General features: G+C 50.2%; 1 protein-coding gene across 4 annotated transcripts in view; it reads right to left on the reverse strand.

Annotated features, from left to right (window-relative positions):
- Positions 1-2,478: 2,478 nt before the first annotated feature.
- Tmem63c (transmembrane protein 63C) overlaps positions 2,479-17,689 on the reverse strand; it is a 64,397-nt gene continuing 49,186 nt past the window's right edge. For all 4 annotated transcript variants that reach the window (XM_055593164.1, XM_055593163.1, XM_055593162.1 and 1 more), the window contains 9 exons: positions 16,985-17,091; positions 15,723-15,809; positions 15,126-15,191; positions 12,136-12,298; positions 11,782-11,887; positions 11,237-11,404; positions 9,298-9,407; positions 7,818-7,886; positions 2,479-5,009 (listed from right to left, as the gene is read on the reverse strand). In XM_055593164.1, coding sequence (XP_055449139.1) covers positions 4,812-5,009; positions 7,818-7,886; positions 9,298-9,407; positions 11,237-11,404; positions 11,782-11,887; positions 12,136-12,298; positions 15,126-15,191; positions 15,723-15,809; positions 16,985-17,091 — 1,074 coding nt within the window. In that variant the 3' untranslated portion in view covers positions 2,479-4,811. The remainder of the gene's footprint in view (positions 5,010-7,817; positions 7,887-9,297; positions 9,408-11,236; positions 11,405-11,781; positions 11,888-12,135; positions 12,299-15,125; positions 15,192-15,722; positions 15,810-16,984; positions 17,092-17,689) is intronic.

A 17,689-nucleotide genomic window follows, 5' to 3' on the forward strand; every position in this document is an offset into this window, starting at 1 on the left:
AAAGAAAGAAAGAAAGAAAGAAAGAAAGAAAGAAAGAAAGAAAGAAAGAAAGAAAATTACATAAGACAATCACGTCACCCTTCTGTTTAAAATCCCTGGTAGCTCCCCACATCACCAGTGGATGGTCTGGAGTCTTAACAGAGTTCCATGAGGACCTGTTGCCCCCTCAGAACTTGCCTTGCCCCCCTTTCTTGCCCGCTCTGCTTCAGCCCCACTGGCCTTCTTGCGACTCTTTGAGCCCTTCACTTCTTGTAGACCCTCCATTCTTCCTCAGCCCCACCCCCAGGAGCTCTTCCTGGATTGCACAGGGCAGAAATGCCCTTCTGTCTCCAGTCATTCCCTTCTCTCATCTTGTTCTGTTCTTTCTTCAAAGCACTTATCCCTGCCTGACATCCCATTATGTAACGGCTTTGTTTATTGCGCTTGGAACCTTCTATTGCCTAGGAATGGGCAGGCTGTCATGAAAACCACTCTGGGCTGTGTTTAGAGAAGAGGGAAGAGGCGATTCCTTAAACAGTTGCTGAAGCTGACAAAGCAGAAGCACACCCCGAGGCCCAGCATATGGCTCTAAGGACCAAATAACAGTCATATTTATTGCAGGGTAAGATCCATATGGCAGGATTTGTGCCCATCACTCATTTGTAGCGTAGGCTGATGAGAGTGAGGTCTGCAAGTGTGTGTGGTGCCTGAGGCGGGAACCATTTCCCTTTGCCTGCTATACTCAGCTGGGGATTTCTGTAATAGTGAGGTGACCAGGTACCACCACCCTCAAATTTTGGTCCATCTAAGGAGACTCCGACTTGTTGCTGGACTTGGCTGATGCTGGACTGAGGGCTGGCGGATGTTCAGAAACAGTTTCTGCTGGGCAGAGCTGGGAGCTTGCCTTCCTGGAACCCCGGCTCCCCCATGTCCCAGGGCCTCCCACAGAGTGCCTAGAAGCCTGCAGCTGGGCCAGCAAGGATGTTCCTCAGGAGAGACCTGAGCTGCCCTCAGAGAGACAGTAGTGGTAGGGTGGCCAAGAGCTTCCTCTACCGGCCCGGGGTTTGAAGGCTTTCAGGCATAAGTTGTAAGGAGCCTCAGGCCTTCCTACCCGTCCCAGGCTGGTGGTGCCCAGGATGGTCCTTGCCTGGGTGCTACAGTACCCTGTGGACGAGGCCTACTGGCTGGTGTTCTAGGCCTTCCTGGCACCAAGCCTCCCTTTTGCCTTGTTCCTAATCCTGCTCCCAGTCCCATCATCTAGACCCATCATCTAAGCCCACAGTTCTCCCTCCCTGCTGAGAGGATCGGCTCTCCCAACCTTCTGAGCTTCCCCCCACCTTGGGCTACACAGGTCCCTCTGTTCAACCTTTCTTTCGGTCTTTTTGTGTCCGTCTGAGCAGTGTTCCCTGAAAAGGTGGTAGAATCATGGAAAGCTCTAGTGTCTGCAAGCTGGGGGTTTGTAGTCCCCAAGAAGAGACCCCTGAGAGATGGCTGGCACTATGAAAGTTTGTGGAGTGTGTAGGTCCCTCTCTTATAGCAGCTCAAACCCACTAAGAATGGGCAGCAGGCCCTGACCCTCCTGCCCTTCTTAACCCCCCTTTCTCATGAAGCAGCCTTGTAAACCTGGAAAACAGTTGTTTTGGGGGGAGAGGGGACAAGAGGAGGGAGCCTGGACTCATTTCCTGACTCATGCTGCAGTGGGCTTTGAACCCATGCCCACAGTTGAGTCAAGAGCTTAAGGAGGTGGCTCTGTAGGGGCAGCGGAAGGGACCAGCCAACCCAAGATGGTTATTATGGTCTGTCCACACAGGGAGGAGGCCATCTCTCCCCGGCATACCCCATCTTCCACCACAGCTGATTCCTCTCTCCACAACAGGTTGAAATCAGCTATTCCCTTCCTACTCTGGGGATGAAGTGACAGCCTAGTGTCAGTCACATGAGTGTAGAAGACCAGAATTCAGGTCTTCTCACCCAGAGGCATGTCACCAGGCAGGGAACTATCTTCTCCTTGCCACAAGAGCTTTATTTAAGCCACTTCTTGTCCTGCCCTACGAGATTGTGCCCCACCCCACACTCCCTGAAAACGGCCATCTTCATGGCCTACCTCTTTTCTGTAGCTCTGGGTGTATAGGCCTGAGCCCTGTCAAGGCCACTACCTGATCTCTAGCCTATCCTGCCGTCCTGGCTCAGCTATCAGCCGGGTGTGCTGTGCTTCCGTGCTCTCTGGAATGGCGTTCACTTGCTGCACAGGAATGAGGGACGGTGACTTGGTGTCTTTTCCAATCATCTGGCAACAGTTATCGGGCCTCCCCTTTCTTCTACCCTAGAGCTGAGACCGGGGAGTAAAGGAATCCCAGAAGAGGTAGGAGGAGTCATGGAGTGAGGTACGCTACCCCAGCCTGGTGACTTTGGGGACATCCCTTAACAGCTCAGGCTCTTTCAAGATGGAGAAGGCCCTGTTGGTCCAAAGGCAGAGGCGCAGGCCAGCAGGTGTGAGGAGGACTTGTTTATTCAAGGCACAATCATACATTAATAACAAGAAGGTTCAGGATTCTGGCACATTCCTTTAATGGTAGTGGCCACGGTTGGTCCACACCCTTCCAGGGCCCCCAGAGGATGCAATGTTGCTGATAGGCACTTTGCTTCCAGAGGCAGCTTAGGGACAGGCAGGCAGGGTGAGGCTGCTCCAAGCCCAGTACGAGTCCCCTCTGGGAGACTCTGTGTCATTCTAGGTCTCCTGGGAGGTATCTCTCTCCAGAAGGGATCAAGGTAGATGGACCGGGTGTGGGCTAGGGTGGGATGATGAGCGGGGACAGCAGGTGCTGAGGAGGGCCTTTTGTAGTCTGCATGAAGGAGTTTGGCCTCTAGTGACCTTGCAAACTCCAGCTCCCGGAAGAGCAGAGTGGAATCCACCACTTGCCTGGCATTGGCATCAGAACCAGGCTGCATTTGACCCTGATTCAGAGGAGGAAAGCCCTCCAGACATCCAGCCCTGGTGTCAGTAGGACTCCTTATAACTGAAGCTTCCATGGCTTCCAGTGGGGCGGGGTGGGGGGTTAGAGGGAGAGCCAGCAGCAGCAGACAGAGCTGCAGGGATCTGGGGAAGGTGCCAACAAGCAGTGCCCAGAGAAAAGGCCCCAGTCCAGGCCTGGTTGCATTCCAAATCACTACATATCAAATGCACACCGTGGGGGGATGGACTGTTGCTCCCCACTTTGGGCAGACTTCGATGTTGGACCTGACCACTCTGCTATGAAGTTCTTTCCCTGGTTGATGAAATCCCAGGGCCAAGGACCTTGGGGTACTGAGGTGTATAAGGACCTGGCTGTAAATAATTCTCCTCTCATTCTAAGCTCAACAAAGAATGGAGACAGCCTCTTTCCCAGCTGAGTCAAGCTCTCAGCAAATATCACCATGCTAGGATTTGAGACCAAGAACTGCGGCCTGACATTGCCTGCCCCTTGAGCAACTGTGTCTGCCCTGGAGTGAAGCTTGGAACTGCTCTCGGGGCTAGGATCTGACAGAGGTGGAGCAGAGGCAGAGCCACGTGACCTGTTTTCAGGTCAGCCATGTGAAGAGATACTGAGACAGAATGAGTCTGGACCCACCTACAATGAATGGGCCGCAAGAAGGGACCAGATATCTGGGGAGGAGCTTCAGGAGCTCAGGAGTCTACAGGCACCTTGGTTCAGGTGGCTCAGGCTTCATAGCCATCCTGACAATGCCTTGTCCTAAGAGTCGGAAGCTGGAACACCTCAGAAGGGGGCAGAGGAGCTAAGTCACCAACATTGCAGCCATTTGCTCCTCAGAAGGGTCTTCTCCATGGAGAAGACATCCACCACTCCCTCTGTATGACCCTGGCAGGATTAGGGTAATGACACCACTGTGTGAAGCATCTATAACATCTCAGCCAGTACCACACTGGAGGCCAGGCAGGACAGCTTGAAAGAGGATGAAGAGTCCTTCTGAGGGCAAGGGATGGCTAGTGTCTTCAGTTTGCAGCATGAGCTACCACCGATCGTGGCCATGACGGGGCGCAGCACTCACATACATGGGACAGAGGATGTTCTTGGTGGTTGCCTCATTTATCCTTGGGACTTAGAGAGGTGTGTCTGATTTCCATGGCCCAGTTTTGGAGAGAACACCTTGTTTCCTAAACTCTATGCAATCCCTACACACACACACACACACACACACACACACACCCTTAAATCAACCAGCAAGGATTAGCCAGGGTTTCCTTCACCACATGCGTGTAGGCCTTCTTTAATGAGCCTGAGTAGCTGTCCCAAGCTACCATTATAAGCAGATAGCAGGGCAGAGAAACAGGGAAGGCCTCAATCACTTCCCAAGGTTATCCCAGCTGCCCCTTGCTCAGGGGGTGAGGTACAGAGTTTCTAGATGCTCTGCAGGGAAACCTGTGACGGGACAGTCACATGGGCCTTGTCCATGAGGCCCAGTACACATACCTTTGTCTGCTTAGACTGCGGTAGAGGAGTGGGGTCTGGAGCAATCCTTGTTGGGCACCTGGAGTTGAGGGGTGATGAAGCCCCCAGAAAGCCTTCAGTGGGCTTCTTCCTACCTCTTTCCATATGCACACTTGACCGCAGCAAGACACACAACATCCAGTCTCTTGTGTCCTGGTCTTCAGCCACCACTCCCAGAAACATGGTGTACGCCTCCTCAATCCCATCCCGCCCTTTCCGGCTGGTCAGCAGGTTCTGCTCTTCACAGAGCCACAGGGTGGCAGATGTCTCCATCAGGAGCTTCTCAAAAGTCTTGGAGGGAGGGAGCTCCTTCCTGCCTCCTCCGCCAGGCTCTCCCCTGGCCCCTTAACTGTGGCTCTGGCCCTCCAGTTCCAGCCCTTCCTGGAACTGGGCTGAGTCCAGCTCCCTCGCAAAGCCCCTCAGACCACTCTCCTCTTCTCCCTCTTCTGGCTGGCTGTTCATGGTGCCATAGGTGTGCCGGGCTGGGGAGGAGGCGGGGGTCAGGTTCAACTCCGGCTCCTGTAGCACGGTGGCCACGTACAGCTGCTCGGGATAGATGAGGCAAGGTCATATTGGAAGCAAGGTCTAGAATCCACCCTCTCTCCTCATGCCCCACCCAGTCACCTCTGCCCCTCCAAACCCTAGGCCCTCTCTGCTCCCTTCCCCCTCCGGCCGCCTCATCTTCTCTCTGCCTTGCTCCTTATCAATCAGTGAGCTCTAGAAGATGAAGGTTGTTCGCAACTTTGGAGTTGCTAGAGTTAGTTGAGCGGCAGGCTTCCTAACTCCCAATCTAAGGCTCTGTCTCATACATCTGTCCCCACTCAGGCTGAATCCAGGGGAAGATGGCCTAGCCCCTTCCCCACCCCGTTTATCAGCTAGTAAGTTTTGCTGCAACATGTCACAAATTCGGAACTGAGAACGCTAGCTGGCTCCGGTCACACCGAAGGCTGGTTTCAGGGATGCCAGGAAAGGCAGCAGATTAGGGAGACACAGGAAGTACTAGGGGAAGGGACAACCTGTCACCTCTTGCAGTGGCTTTCAATCTACTCTCTACATTGAAAGTTGGTAACAGTGAGATAGACTGAAACCTTTCCATCGTCCAGTGTAAATATACAGCCCCAGTTGATGAGGGAACAGTCCTATGAAATATCTAGACACACACACAGAGCGCCAAAGCGCACACCATAGACATTTTGGCGATTACCAAAGGGGAAATGGTAGTTGAACATTGGATAAACTGGGCGGCATACCCAGTGCTTTCATTAGCACCACCAACAGGAACGAACAGGATATTACAGATCTCCAAAGCAACACAGTGTGCTCAGGAGTACACTCCAGACCCAGCATTGAACTTGAGCCTCTCAAGCCTCCAGCTTGCAGGGAACGGGGAAGGAAGGGAAAGGTAGGGGCATTCTGTAGGACTGGCTTGGTATTTCCAAGTCCTAATCTAACACAGATACTGACAGGTACACAGGTTATAAAATTGCATGTACAGTAGAATTTCATTTTAGCAAAAACCCATATATACATACAGAAATCTGTATGTATATATAAGCATAAGCTATTTGGAAGAGATACACGTATCCATAGATGCCATGAAGTGCCTCGGTGACCATCCCTGAGTGGTGGGAATAGGAACTTTTTATTTCCTCATTCTTGCTCCTCTGTTTTTCATTCCCACAATTGCCTACCGTGTTTATATACCACTGTCGGAAATATAAAGGATTTTTAAGAGTTTTAAGCTGGGCACGGTAGCACGCGCCTGTGTAGTCCCTGCTACTCTGGAAGCTGATGTGGGAGAGTCACTTGAGCCTGGAGGTCAGAGCCTGGTAGCCCTTTTAGAAATCCTGTCTCAAAAAATAAATACACGCATAAATAAAAAGCTCTATTTGTCCCCTTTTCTTTAAGCATAGCTTTTTATAGTCAGATGGACCTGGTTCAAATGTTTGGCCATGTCCTTGCTCAGAACACTGGGGTCTAAATTAGTGGATCTTGTAGGGTGGGACTGTAGGTTATTAAGGTGTTTACCCAAGATGCATAAGGCCCTGTGCTCAACCAGTCTCCCACACAGCAAAATGGTAATAATTAAGTTTGGGGGATTATAATTCCCCTTAACATGGGAATTAATTAATACAGAGATCAATCAATCAATCAATCAATTAATAAAGGCTTCCATCTCTTACACTTCCCCTTCTAACAGCGAGAGTGCCCCTATTGGCCAGAGAAAGGCGTCTCTGATGGGTTCTTTGTCTCTTCCCTGCCTCCTCTCAGAGACAGTTTGTCACTGGCGGTGACAAACTAGTGTAGGGTTCTATTTCATCTCTGTTTTTTTCCTTTCAAGTGAGGCCCAGCCAGGGTTCCTATACAGCTGGTGCCTGTGCACACAGCCAGGTGGGGCTGCCTGACGTTGTTGGACTCTGACCCAACTCTGCCCACCTCTTAAAACAAACAAACAAACAAAACAAACAAAAACTCTGAGCCCTGCCCAAGCCATACTCTGTATATCCAAGTTGAATGCTGTCATCTGTTCTCCCCACGGTCTCCAGATCAGCTCTTCTGGCTTTTGCCCAGGTTCTTCCTCTTCCTCAATGCTCTTCCCACACCTTGTTTCACCTGGCAACCTCTCCTCCCATTCCTCCAGTTGTATGGAAATGGTCCCTTCCTGGGGAAGCTTCCCCAAGTGCCCAAGCCTGCTGGCACCCTTCTTCAGTGCTTGTTGGCGGCGCCTCGCCTGGAGTATGAAGAACCCCGTGCCCTGCTCTGAATGCACATATATGATTGCATGAGTACATGCGGTAGGGATGAAGGTGAGGGCTCCTGCCATCCAGGCAAGGGCATGGGAGCCTCTGCCCTGTCCACTGGTCCAGCCTCTTGGAAGGCTGGCAGGCTCATCGGTCGGGTGCTGCCCCTGCCTTACCATTCACTGGGTCCGTCAATAGCTCCCTGCAGCTCTGTCTGCACCGCTCTGGCCAACGCCTGTGCCCTGGAGGCAGCCTTGTGTCCTGAGGCCGAGCCCCAGCATTCCCCTGCGTCTATATGGCTGAGGAGTCTGAGATCTGGGTCTCCCTGATCGAGTACGACATCTTTGGCTTTCTCCTCTCTGGGTGACTTCTATTGTACATCATGTAATTGGTGGATCTTCTTGCCCTGCTCTTCAGCCAGGGCCACGGAAGCAATTGGACCTGGGCCAAGTCCTGCGGCGTCAGAAGAGGGGACCCAGGCGTCCCGGCTCCTCCCCAGTACCCAGGGTAGAGGCACTAAACACTGGTGTCCCCCCACATTGTTGGAGTGTGCCACCCCTGTGAGGCCCCACCCTTCTGACTTGTCCCCAGGGTAGAGGCAGAAACTCACGAGGGAGGTTGGTGTGGAGGTCGTACTGCTTGGCTCCACATCAAACACGGTCTCTGTTTCCTCCTCAGGCTGCAGTGGGGAAAAGAAGGGTGGTTTGTTATAGGATGGGGGCTGCCCTTTGACCCCTCCCTACCCTGTATCTACACCTGGGCCTCTAGCTTGCCACCTTTACCCTCAATTTTTTCCTTTCTTTCCTTTTCGGTTGTTTTCAAGACTGGGTTTCTCTGTGTAGCCCTGGCTGTCCTGGAACTCACTCTGTAGACCAGGCTGGCCTCGAACTCACAGAGATCTGCCTGCCTCTGCCTCCTGAGTGCTGAGATTAAAGGTGTGTGCTACCACTACCTGGCTAACTCTTTTTCTTTCTAGACTTCAGACAGGCAGGCAAGGCAGAAGCCCAGAAGAAACAGGGAAAAGATTGGGATGCCAAGAATCCCTTCTGGAATGTGCTGTTCCCAAAACCATAAAGGTCATAGTTGAGTGTGGTTTCCCAGGTGGCCTGCTCTGACTGTGTCTTTGTCTAGGAATTCTTAATCAGTCTCACCTCGGTTCCCTAGCACCCTCCTTCTACAGGGTGGGACAAGTGCAAACAGATCTGGTGACATCACAGGATTAGAGCCTCTTTCTCTCTGTGTGTGTGTGTGTGTGTGTGTGTGTGTGTGTTGGAGGAGAATTCATTATGGTCCTACTCTAGCCTGGTACTCCAGCCAGCAACACTGGTGACTGCCGGTCACCACTTCCAACCAGGTCCCAGATACAGAGAGAGAAAGAAGAAATGCGTCCAGAAGGCTTCCTCCGAAGGCTGCTACGCCTCAAGCCAGTTTTCTTTATATACATCATTTCTACAACAGTTTGCTGCTATAAACAACTAGTTACTGAAAGCAGAGGGTCAACTGGAAAGATTAGCACGTTAATCATGAAGAGCGAAAATTATGTTTCTATCCGTTGGAAATCATTCCAGTGTCCCAGCCTGGATGTTCAACCCTGGGAAACACTCAGCATTGTTGGCAGGCCTCTGAGATGGCATGGACACACTCTTGTCTCCAGGACCTAATGATCAGACTGAGTACCCTTACCAAAAAAGCCAGAACACTCACTAGGGATACCTCTAAACAGACAGCCTCTAGTGCTTCAAAGCCTGGGCTCCATTTACCGCCATCCCCTGTCTCTCTCCACTTCTTCCTCCTTCCCACTCTCCGAACCCTTGCAATGGTGCTCACAGTGGCTGGACCAGACTCATGTGGTGTGACAGACAGGCTAGAAGCAGCCTGTTATTTGGACAAGGTGTTGATGAGGGCCAGGGTCTTTAGATTTCCATCCTGAGCTAGTGCACGTTAGCCCATTGAGCCCACAAACCTTGGCCTAAGGAAAAGGCCCACCCCTCTTGTCCTGTTGTGTTCTGGGTGCCTCCACCAGGCTCTCTCAAAGCTGTGTCCTCAGGACCAGAAGAATCAGTGGTGCGAAGGGCAAGCTGGCAACTTACCTCATACTGACTGGCTACACGGAGCTTCCCCAGAAAAATGCCAGAAAAGGCAATTACAATAGAGATGACGAGGGAAGTCAAGGAGAAGAAAGTGATGGTGTGAAGGGTACCTGCCAGGGAGAACAAAAGGCTGTGGGCATGGAGCTTGAGCACTGGAGTCAGGGTAGACGCAGGGCAGCAGAAGTGCTTTGCAGATGCCTGGGCCCACCTGTCTCAGAACCTGCACTGGACTACTGAGCTGCAGCGGAGAAAGCCCTGCACAACACCCCCTCCAAGCATGGGCAGTGTGAGTGACTTGGTCAGGTCACCCTTCTGTCCCACTTAGCCAGTTTAGAATGTGCCTTACTGTGTATTCTATGGAACATAGAATTTGGATGGATTTAAATTAGCCACACCAATGTCCATTAATCATGTCTGCCTTGGTTGATCAACTACCTGTTTCCATGGTTCCTCAAACGTATCTCTGGGTCACCAGTTCTGCCACTGCCCCCAGACTCTGACCCTCCCTTTCCCCTGCAGGCCCAGTGCTAACGACACCGAAAAGCAACCCAGCATTCAAAAGTCATTAGCTGGGTGCGGTGGTATCCAGTACTCCAGGAGGCAGAGGCGGGAGGATTTCTGTGAGTTTGAGGCCAGCTGGGTCTACAAAGCGAGTCCAGGACAGCTAACAGAGAAACCCTGTCTGGAACCATTCCCACCAACCTCCCCCCCAAAAAAAAACCCACAAAACAAACAAAAAAAAATGTCATTTACATTTACGTTTCACGTGGGAATATTTGATCTCCTTAAAGGCAACAGATTTTTAACAAGGTCAGGATGGAAAATCAGCTCTCCAGTTTCTGGTGGCTGCCGGATGAAGCTTACTGTTACACAGCTGTGCCGTCGCACAGACCTGCAAACGGCTGTAGCAGTAACAGCATCCGGCTGCAGAGGGCTAACAAAAGCTGACGCCTTGAATTTGCCTACCAAAAGGCACGAATGCGTTCAAACAAACCCGTAATAGACGTGAAACCACTCGAAATACGAGCAGATGAAAACCCAGGATATAAGAGAGCAAGTTGTAATGTGGATGGTGGTGATTTTATAAGTAAGAATAAACTAACACACACCCTCACTTTGCTCCCTTCCCCTGAGCAAATGCCTAGCCAGAGTCTGGGAACTCTAGATGGATTATGGATAACAGCTTTTGGTCTTTGTTTTGTTTTGTTTCCCATTTTTGATATTTAGGAAAAGGCATTTAAGGAAAAAAAAAAAAAAGCACTTTGCAAGTAGCAGGGGGGAAAATTCTCACAGACAGGAAATGGATGTTAACAAATAAATGTGCTGTGACTATGATGGAGGGTGTCATTCTCACAGGGGGCAAGGAAATACGCCTCAGGGGATACAGTAAGTTGCCACAGAAGGGAGGGTGGTGGGGTTGGGAACAGCCTAGTGACATGGGTGACCCAGATGGGAGAAAACTGAGGAGCACCCAGTCTGTGGCCCCTGGGGACTTCTGTGAAGGTGCCTCTGGGCTCCTTGCAGCAGGAGAAGCATCTTTGCGTAGCCAAAGGGTGAGGAAAGGCTTGCCACCATTGCAGAAACTGATTCCCTTTTTCTAGGTTCTGGCAAACCCATGAAAGCAGGCATCATCCAGGCTCCCAGAGGAAATGTCATGGGAATAGAGTCCCAAAAACTGCTCTTCTATTTTCTGTCAACCTACATTTAGAATGACGGAATGTGACATTTTACACTCAAAGCCAAATGCACACTGTTTGGACTTTACCTTTGTCTCCAAGCTCTGCCAAGGCTAACACACGCAGTCACTAGATTTGGCCAAGTCCTGTGAGCCATTTCATGCTCACCCCAAGCTTTCCTCTTCTCTCAGCCATGGTCTCAAGGGACTCACAGGGCAGAGGGCAAGGCAGAGGTAGGACCACAGAGCAGGCTGGGCACCCACCTACTCGCAGGATGGAGAAGAAGAGCATCCAGAAGAGCCCCAAGAGCGGTGCGAAAATGGCCTGGTAGACAGCGGCCATGTGGATCTGCTCATTCAGTTTGGTGGGCGCGTAGGAGTAGTACATGTTATAGCGGTCTGTCATGTGCTTCATGCACAGATATAGCAGCCCTGTGGACCGGAAGACACAGCTGCAGTCACTGGCTGCCCTAACCTGGCAGACCTCAGGTGCCCACAGAGCTTAGAGGCCAGACCTTAGCGTGAGCCAAGGGAGACCTAACAGAGATCACTTCTGTTGCCTCTAGAACTGATTCTGCCTGCTTGGTGATGTCATTCACTCACACCTCCGTTCAACCGACCCCCCTTGTTAGCGGCCATCCACACAGTCCTACGGCTTGGCCCTTGTTCCTGCCACCTCCCGGGCCACAGGCTGTCCCAGATCTCCTCATGGGCTGGGAGGTAGCCTGATGCTGTGGAGCTCGGTTCCTCCTCCCATTTCAGGATGTGTCGCTCCGGGGGGAGGGGGAGGTACCTCTTAGACGACTCACCAAAAGGGACAATTATAGGGCAAGTGATGCTGTACGCCATCACCACGCTGAAGACGTTCAACATCCACGCGTATTCTCGCCCAAACTGGAAGTCTGTGGCCTGGTTCTAAGACAGAAGGCAGGGGTCACCCTGAGGTTGCCCCACTCCCTTGTCCTGGCTACTTCTGGGGTTCCTCTAGGGAACTGGCTGGAACGCTCTGTCCTAGCGGCAACATTTCTCCCCACCTTGGAGCCCAAGAATCAGCCACCCATGGTCAGCGGCTTCCATCCTGGGTCCCAGGGGCTCCTGGAAGAGCCCTTCCTCTCCCTCCCAGCAGATGCCGAGGACTGTGCTTACAGAGGGGATGCCCTCACCTTTCTGATGTGGACCCTCTCTGGCTCTGATTTGGAAAAGAAGAGGCGGGTACAGTATGTGCAGAGTGACCCCAGGCGCATCAGCTCCATGCCTGTGCCCAGCAGGGCCGACGTGATCACGTAGTTGACGAAGAATGCGCCGTTGTCCGGAAGGAACACGCACCTGGCCAGCGGGGGAGGGTGGGAGGCAGTGGAAGGACAGAGGAAAGAGAGGTTGGGGCAGGAAAAGAGACAAACAGCAGAGAGAGTAGAGGACAGAAAACAGAGCCATCAACAGCGACTCCGCGTAACGGCATTTTTATCAATTGATAGACCACATGTATATGGTAGTCTGTAGACTGCATGCCCCGGTGAGGTGCAGGCACTCTACTCTGCGAAGGAACACCTAGAGATGTGGCTCTCGTGCACATACATGAATAGAAACACATACACACCAGGAGCCCTATTTAATAAGCAGACATAGATAGACTGCATAAAATCAGGTTTAGAGCGGATCTGTTAGGTGTGTGGCCTCCTAATAGACTCTGAATTCTGAAGACATATGGCCTTAGATGAGAAAAGATGTCATCTTTTCATTTCTTAAAAAAGATTTGGTTGTGTTACTTTAAGTTATGTGTATGTGTCTGTTTGTAAATGTATGTACATAAATGTAGGTGCCCATGGAAGCCAGAGGCGTCAGATCCCCTTGGGGCTGGAGTTCTGGGCGGTTGTGACCAATCTGGAGTGGGTGCTAGGAACCAAGCTCAGTTCCTCTGCAAGGGCAGTGCATGATCTCAGCAGCTATATCTCCAACCCCAACAACGACAGCGTTAGTCTCACTAATCTCTAATTGAAGTTTGCCATTTCTTTCCACAAAGAATGTGAGCAACAAGCCACAGGAACTTTAGCCATCGCTGTGAAATCCCATTGCCATTGTTGCTGACATCTTTTTAAAAATATATATATTTATTTACTTTTATTTTATGCGCATTGGTGTTTAGCCTGCGTGTATGTCTGTGTGAGGGTGACAGCTCTTAGAATTACAGACAGTTGTGAACTGCCAGGTGGGTGCTGGGAATTGAACCCAGGTCCTCTGGAAGAGCACTCAGTGCTCTTAACCACTGAGCCATCTCTCCGGCCTCCTGCTGACATCTTTTTAATGTCACTTATGTAAAATGATGGTAAGTGTTAGAGTAAGAAGTTACAGTGAGTAAAATTCTGTGGTCTCGAAGTGGACTTGGCTAGTTGCCCTCCCCCAGGAGTCATTCAGTGGCTGCTTCCCTGAATGTCTTTAATGTCCAAAATACATGGGTTGCAAAGAACAGTAATATTAAAATAGAGAATCAAAATATTTTAAAGGCCAAGGATATAACTACTCAGTAAAGAGCTTTACTGGGAGAGCACAGGCATCTAAGTTTGATACCTAGCACCCACAAAACAAGGAAAAACAAAAGGTGTAAGACCTGGCTTGCAACCCCAGCTCCCTGGCCATTCAGCCTAGCTTAGCCAGTGATCTCCAGGTCCTAGTGAGAGTCTGCAATGAAGAAAATAAGTGGACCACTCCAGAGGAATACACACACACACACACACACGCATGCATGTTCACACACCCACACAGGCACACAATTTTTTTTTTTTTTTAAAGGGAGACTTAAGCATGTCTGGTATTTCTCAGTGTATCCATCTACACAATTGTGTTAATGCTCTTGTAGGGATAACTATGAGCCTCTGGCCACATTTCATAATTTCTTCAAAAGCTATGAGGAGGGCTGGAACTAGCTCAGTGGTAGAACATTTGCCTAGCAAGCACAAGACCCTAGGTCTCATTCCCATAGGAAACTGAGGCGCGATAATGTTGAGTCTAGTGGGATCTGTGTCTAAAAGCAAAACTCTTCACATTCATTCTTCATGGTTCTGAAGCTGACTCACAAGCTTTGCTTAATTAATAAGTGAACTGTATTGAAGATAGGTGCCTAGCCAAAGAGGAGCCCATTCATCCTAGAAAAGATAACTTTCTATGATTACAAAGCCAGTTTAACTGTAGAAAACTTGGAGGATCCCGGTCCTTGCCTCGGAGAGCAAGCTGTGGAAAGGTGAGTCATTTGCATGTGTCTTTGAAAACTGGAGTTTTCAAATACTGTAACTGTGAAAAATAAAAATCACAACAGGCCAGACTTTCAACATGATACCCAAGTTGTCAGAGATCCTGTTACCCACAATTTTAATGTTCCTGTGACAGTTGTAAATCAGCCCTCACACTGATGTCTGTGAAATAAACAAAAAAAAAAAAAAAGTAACTTTACATTGCTTCTATTTAAGGTGTATTATCTTATTAATGGGTGAATGAAGACTGCCATAAAACCGTAAAACATTTTGATAACTGTATTTGATTTTACTTTGAAATGGTGGGTAGCTGTGTGTTCCTGAGTGTGTGTTTTTACAGGGAAGCACACTGCTCAAGGAGGCCAGAGAAAGACATTGGATCCCTCGGAGCTGGGGATATGGTTTTGAGCCATAATGGGTGCTGGGAATTGAACTCTGGTGCTCTGAAAGAATAGTGTACATTCTTAACTACTGAGCTGTCTCTCTTGCCTCTGGTAACAGTGTAATCCATGTATTTTACACACTTACATACACCACTCAGAGTGGTTGAAAACTGGAGACGACTTGATCAGCTTTGTGGATTTTACCAACAGGAGGTTCCTGGGTCTTATATTACACCATATTCATGCAAGGAAAACTATATGAAGACACATGGGACCTTTTACCCTGTGCACTTTTGTGGCAACCTCTTCTGAAACTACAGTGATTTCAAGAAGAGGTCCCTGGGCTTTGCCAGATTGCCAAAGGGAACCGCAGCACAGGTCAGGGCAAGAGGCTTCTGGGAATGCCTCCACCTGTATCTACCTGCTCCTGGGTGCCATGTATGCAGGATTGGACTGGGGAAGGACACATATACCTGCGCCAGTGCAGACACACGGAAAACCCTGTGTACACCCAAGAGTACTCACTGGAACCTGATGGTGGCATGTTCAAGATAGTAGATGTCAAAGAGCCAGCGTAAAAAGACATCCAAACTAGAATGAAGAACAAAAGCAGACCTTCAGTTACAGTGTCCCGCGTGCTACAGCCTAGGGCTCAATTCCTCTGACTTCCTACTTTCCATTCTCTCTCACTAATCCCCTAGTCCCAGTGACTGCTGGTTGGTCAGACCCTGACCCATTCCTTCTTAATGCCAGGGTCATCTGTGCCCCTCACTCTTGGGCTTCCAGCTCAAGTCCGCTTTCTGCAGCAGATCTTTGCCAGCTAGCTCTCTGAGTGCTCTCTCTCTCTTCTCTTCTCCACCTCGCATTTCCATTGGCTGCATTCTTCCCCCTCAGGCTATCAGTCCACTGACAAGGATGTCTTGTCTTCTGAACTGGGGCAAAGTTCAGGCCTGACCCTTCACAGTTTGGACGATTTCTGGGGCAAGCTATGCCTGTGACAGGCAGGGGACCATCAATTAAGGAGACTTTCAGCAAACATGGGAGGCCTGCAGTATCTGAAAGGGGGTTTCACCTCTAAGCTGAGCGTGGCTGAGACAGGAAGGATAACTGGGGGTGAGGTACCTGGTCAACCCCATGGAGGGCAGAATGACTACCATAAACACCAGGAAGATGTAGCATTTGTGCACCATGATCAGGTTCTGACTCGATCTACAAGGAAATGAAGAGAAACGTGTATTTATCATTGTGTAAGACAGAATAACCATTAAAGATCTGAGGTGGGTGTGGTGGTGCACATCTTTAGTCTTAGCACTGGGGAGGTGGAGGTGGATGATCTCTGTGAGTTCAAGGCTAGCCTAGTCTACAAAGTGAGTTCCAGGACAGCCAGGGCTACACAGAGAAACCCTGTCGATAGATAGATAGATAGATAGATAGATAGATAGATAGATAGATAGATAGATAAGTAGATAGGTAGATAGATAAGAAAGCAAGCAAAGGGAGAGGAAAGAAAGCTGGATGGACAGGGAAACTCTTCTATTGAGTTCCGCCCAACGCCCTTTCCACAGAGCACTGTGAGCTGTGCTCGCTGTATCTGGAAACAGCAGGAATGAACAGTATGATCAACTAGTAATGTCTGTCCTAGGAAGGAGACAGAAGGCACACCATATAGTTGGCATCTCCGTACCAAAAACACATTACCAATGATACTCAAAGCTGGAGAATTTCGACAATCAATATGAGCCTTGTCCTTGGCTACAGGCCAGACCAGCAAGGATTTCTGTTAGGTGGCCCATGGTTTACTGCCTGGTAATATGGCAGAAATTTTGGATGTAGAAAATACTTTTGAGATCCATTGTAGACATTAGCCCAAAGGTCGGCCTTTTACTCAGGATATGCTAATATATTCTACCCAGTTAGGACGGCTATAGAAGTATTAGCATTAATGAACAGAAAAAAAATCTCTTTAGTTTGGAAACATTGGTGCTGTGTGAGCCAACTATGTCCAGATGCATATATCATATTGAATGCCTCGACTCCTGCTATGGCCTTATCTGCCTTCTGAATCTCCAGCATCTATGCACACAGTTCTGTCTTCTCTGGTCAGGCTGGGGGCTGAGGAAGGAGCCTCAGGAGGGCTTGGTTTGGGCCCCCCCTCCCCTTAGATGGTAACCCTGAGCCTCATTTCCAAGGCCAGAGGCCAGGAGACAACCCAGGACACCTGGTCTTTGGGGATAGTTTCAAATATCAAAACCATTACTTTTTTGTCGGTTTTAACCTTTGGCTAGACAGAAGACCCAAGTGTCAGGCAGAAAGGAAGGAAGCAGAGACTAGTGGAGAAAGAGCCAAATAGGGGAAGGAGAGGAGCACCCCCCACGCCAGCTCACCTGGTCCAGTGGGCCTCTAGGAAGGCGGAAAAGTAGACCATCAGAGGCATTATCACCGTGAAGGCCCAGAGCAGTACAGAGGGGAAGAACTGGGTCACGATCGGGCTCTGGAAGGGCAGGGGGAGGAGGAGAAGGGGCTCAGCACAGGAAGCCCCTTCCCCATGGAGGCCGCCCTGGTTCTCCCCTACCCCTGCATCTCCCAGCCCAGTCAAGAGCAACCCTGTACTCCCTGAGGCTACAGAATAGGTCTGAGCTTTCTTAGGTGCCTTCCTAGCCAGAGGTCCACCTAGCTGGAGGAGGCAGAGGCTCATAACCAAAGGTCAAGGAAGTCTGCAAGGGGCATCTTTGCTCAGAGGCAGCCTAAGGTTCCTTTAGTGACTTTTCCCTAAGGCCCGAGCCAGCTGTTGTGACTCACAGTTCCTGACTCAGGACAACAGTGCCTGAGCTCTGATGTGAGTGTGGGGGCAGCATGGGAAGGGTCAGGAAGGAATAATGCCTCGGAGAGCAGTGAGGTAGCCAGTGTGCATATGGCGTCGGCCTCTTATAGATTTTAGACAGGAAGCAAAAGGGGTATGGTCATGTGTGTGTGTGTGTGTGGTGTTTGTGTCTCTGTATTTATGTATGTCTGTATGTGTGTGTGTGTGTATGTACATATGTGTGTGCGCATGCATGTGATTTGCTTGGAATAGAGAAGGGATGCTATGG

This window comes from Psammomys obesus, unplaced genomic scaffold, assembly GCF_907164565.1.
Source record: "Psammomys obesus unplaced genomic scaffold, mPsaObe1.curated_primary_1811, whole genome shotgun sequence".
In the NCBI taxonomy this organism is placed as follows: domain Eukaryota; kingdom Metazoa; phylum Chordata; class Mammalia; order Rodentia; family Muridae; genus Psammomys; species Psammomys obesus.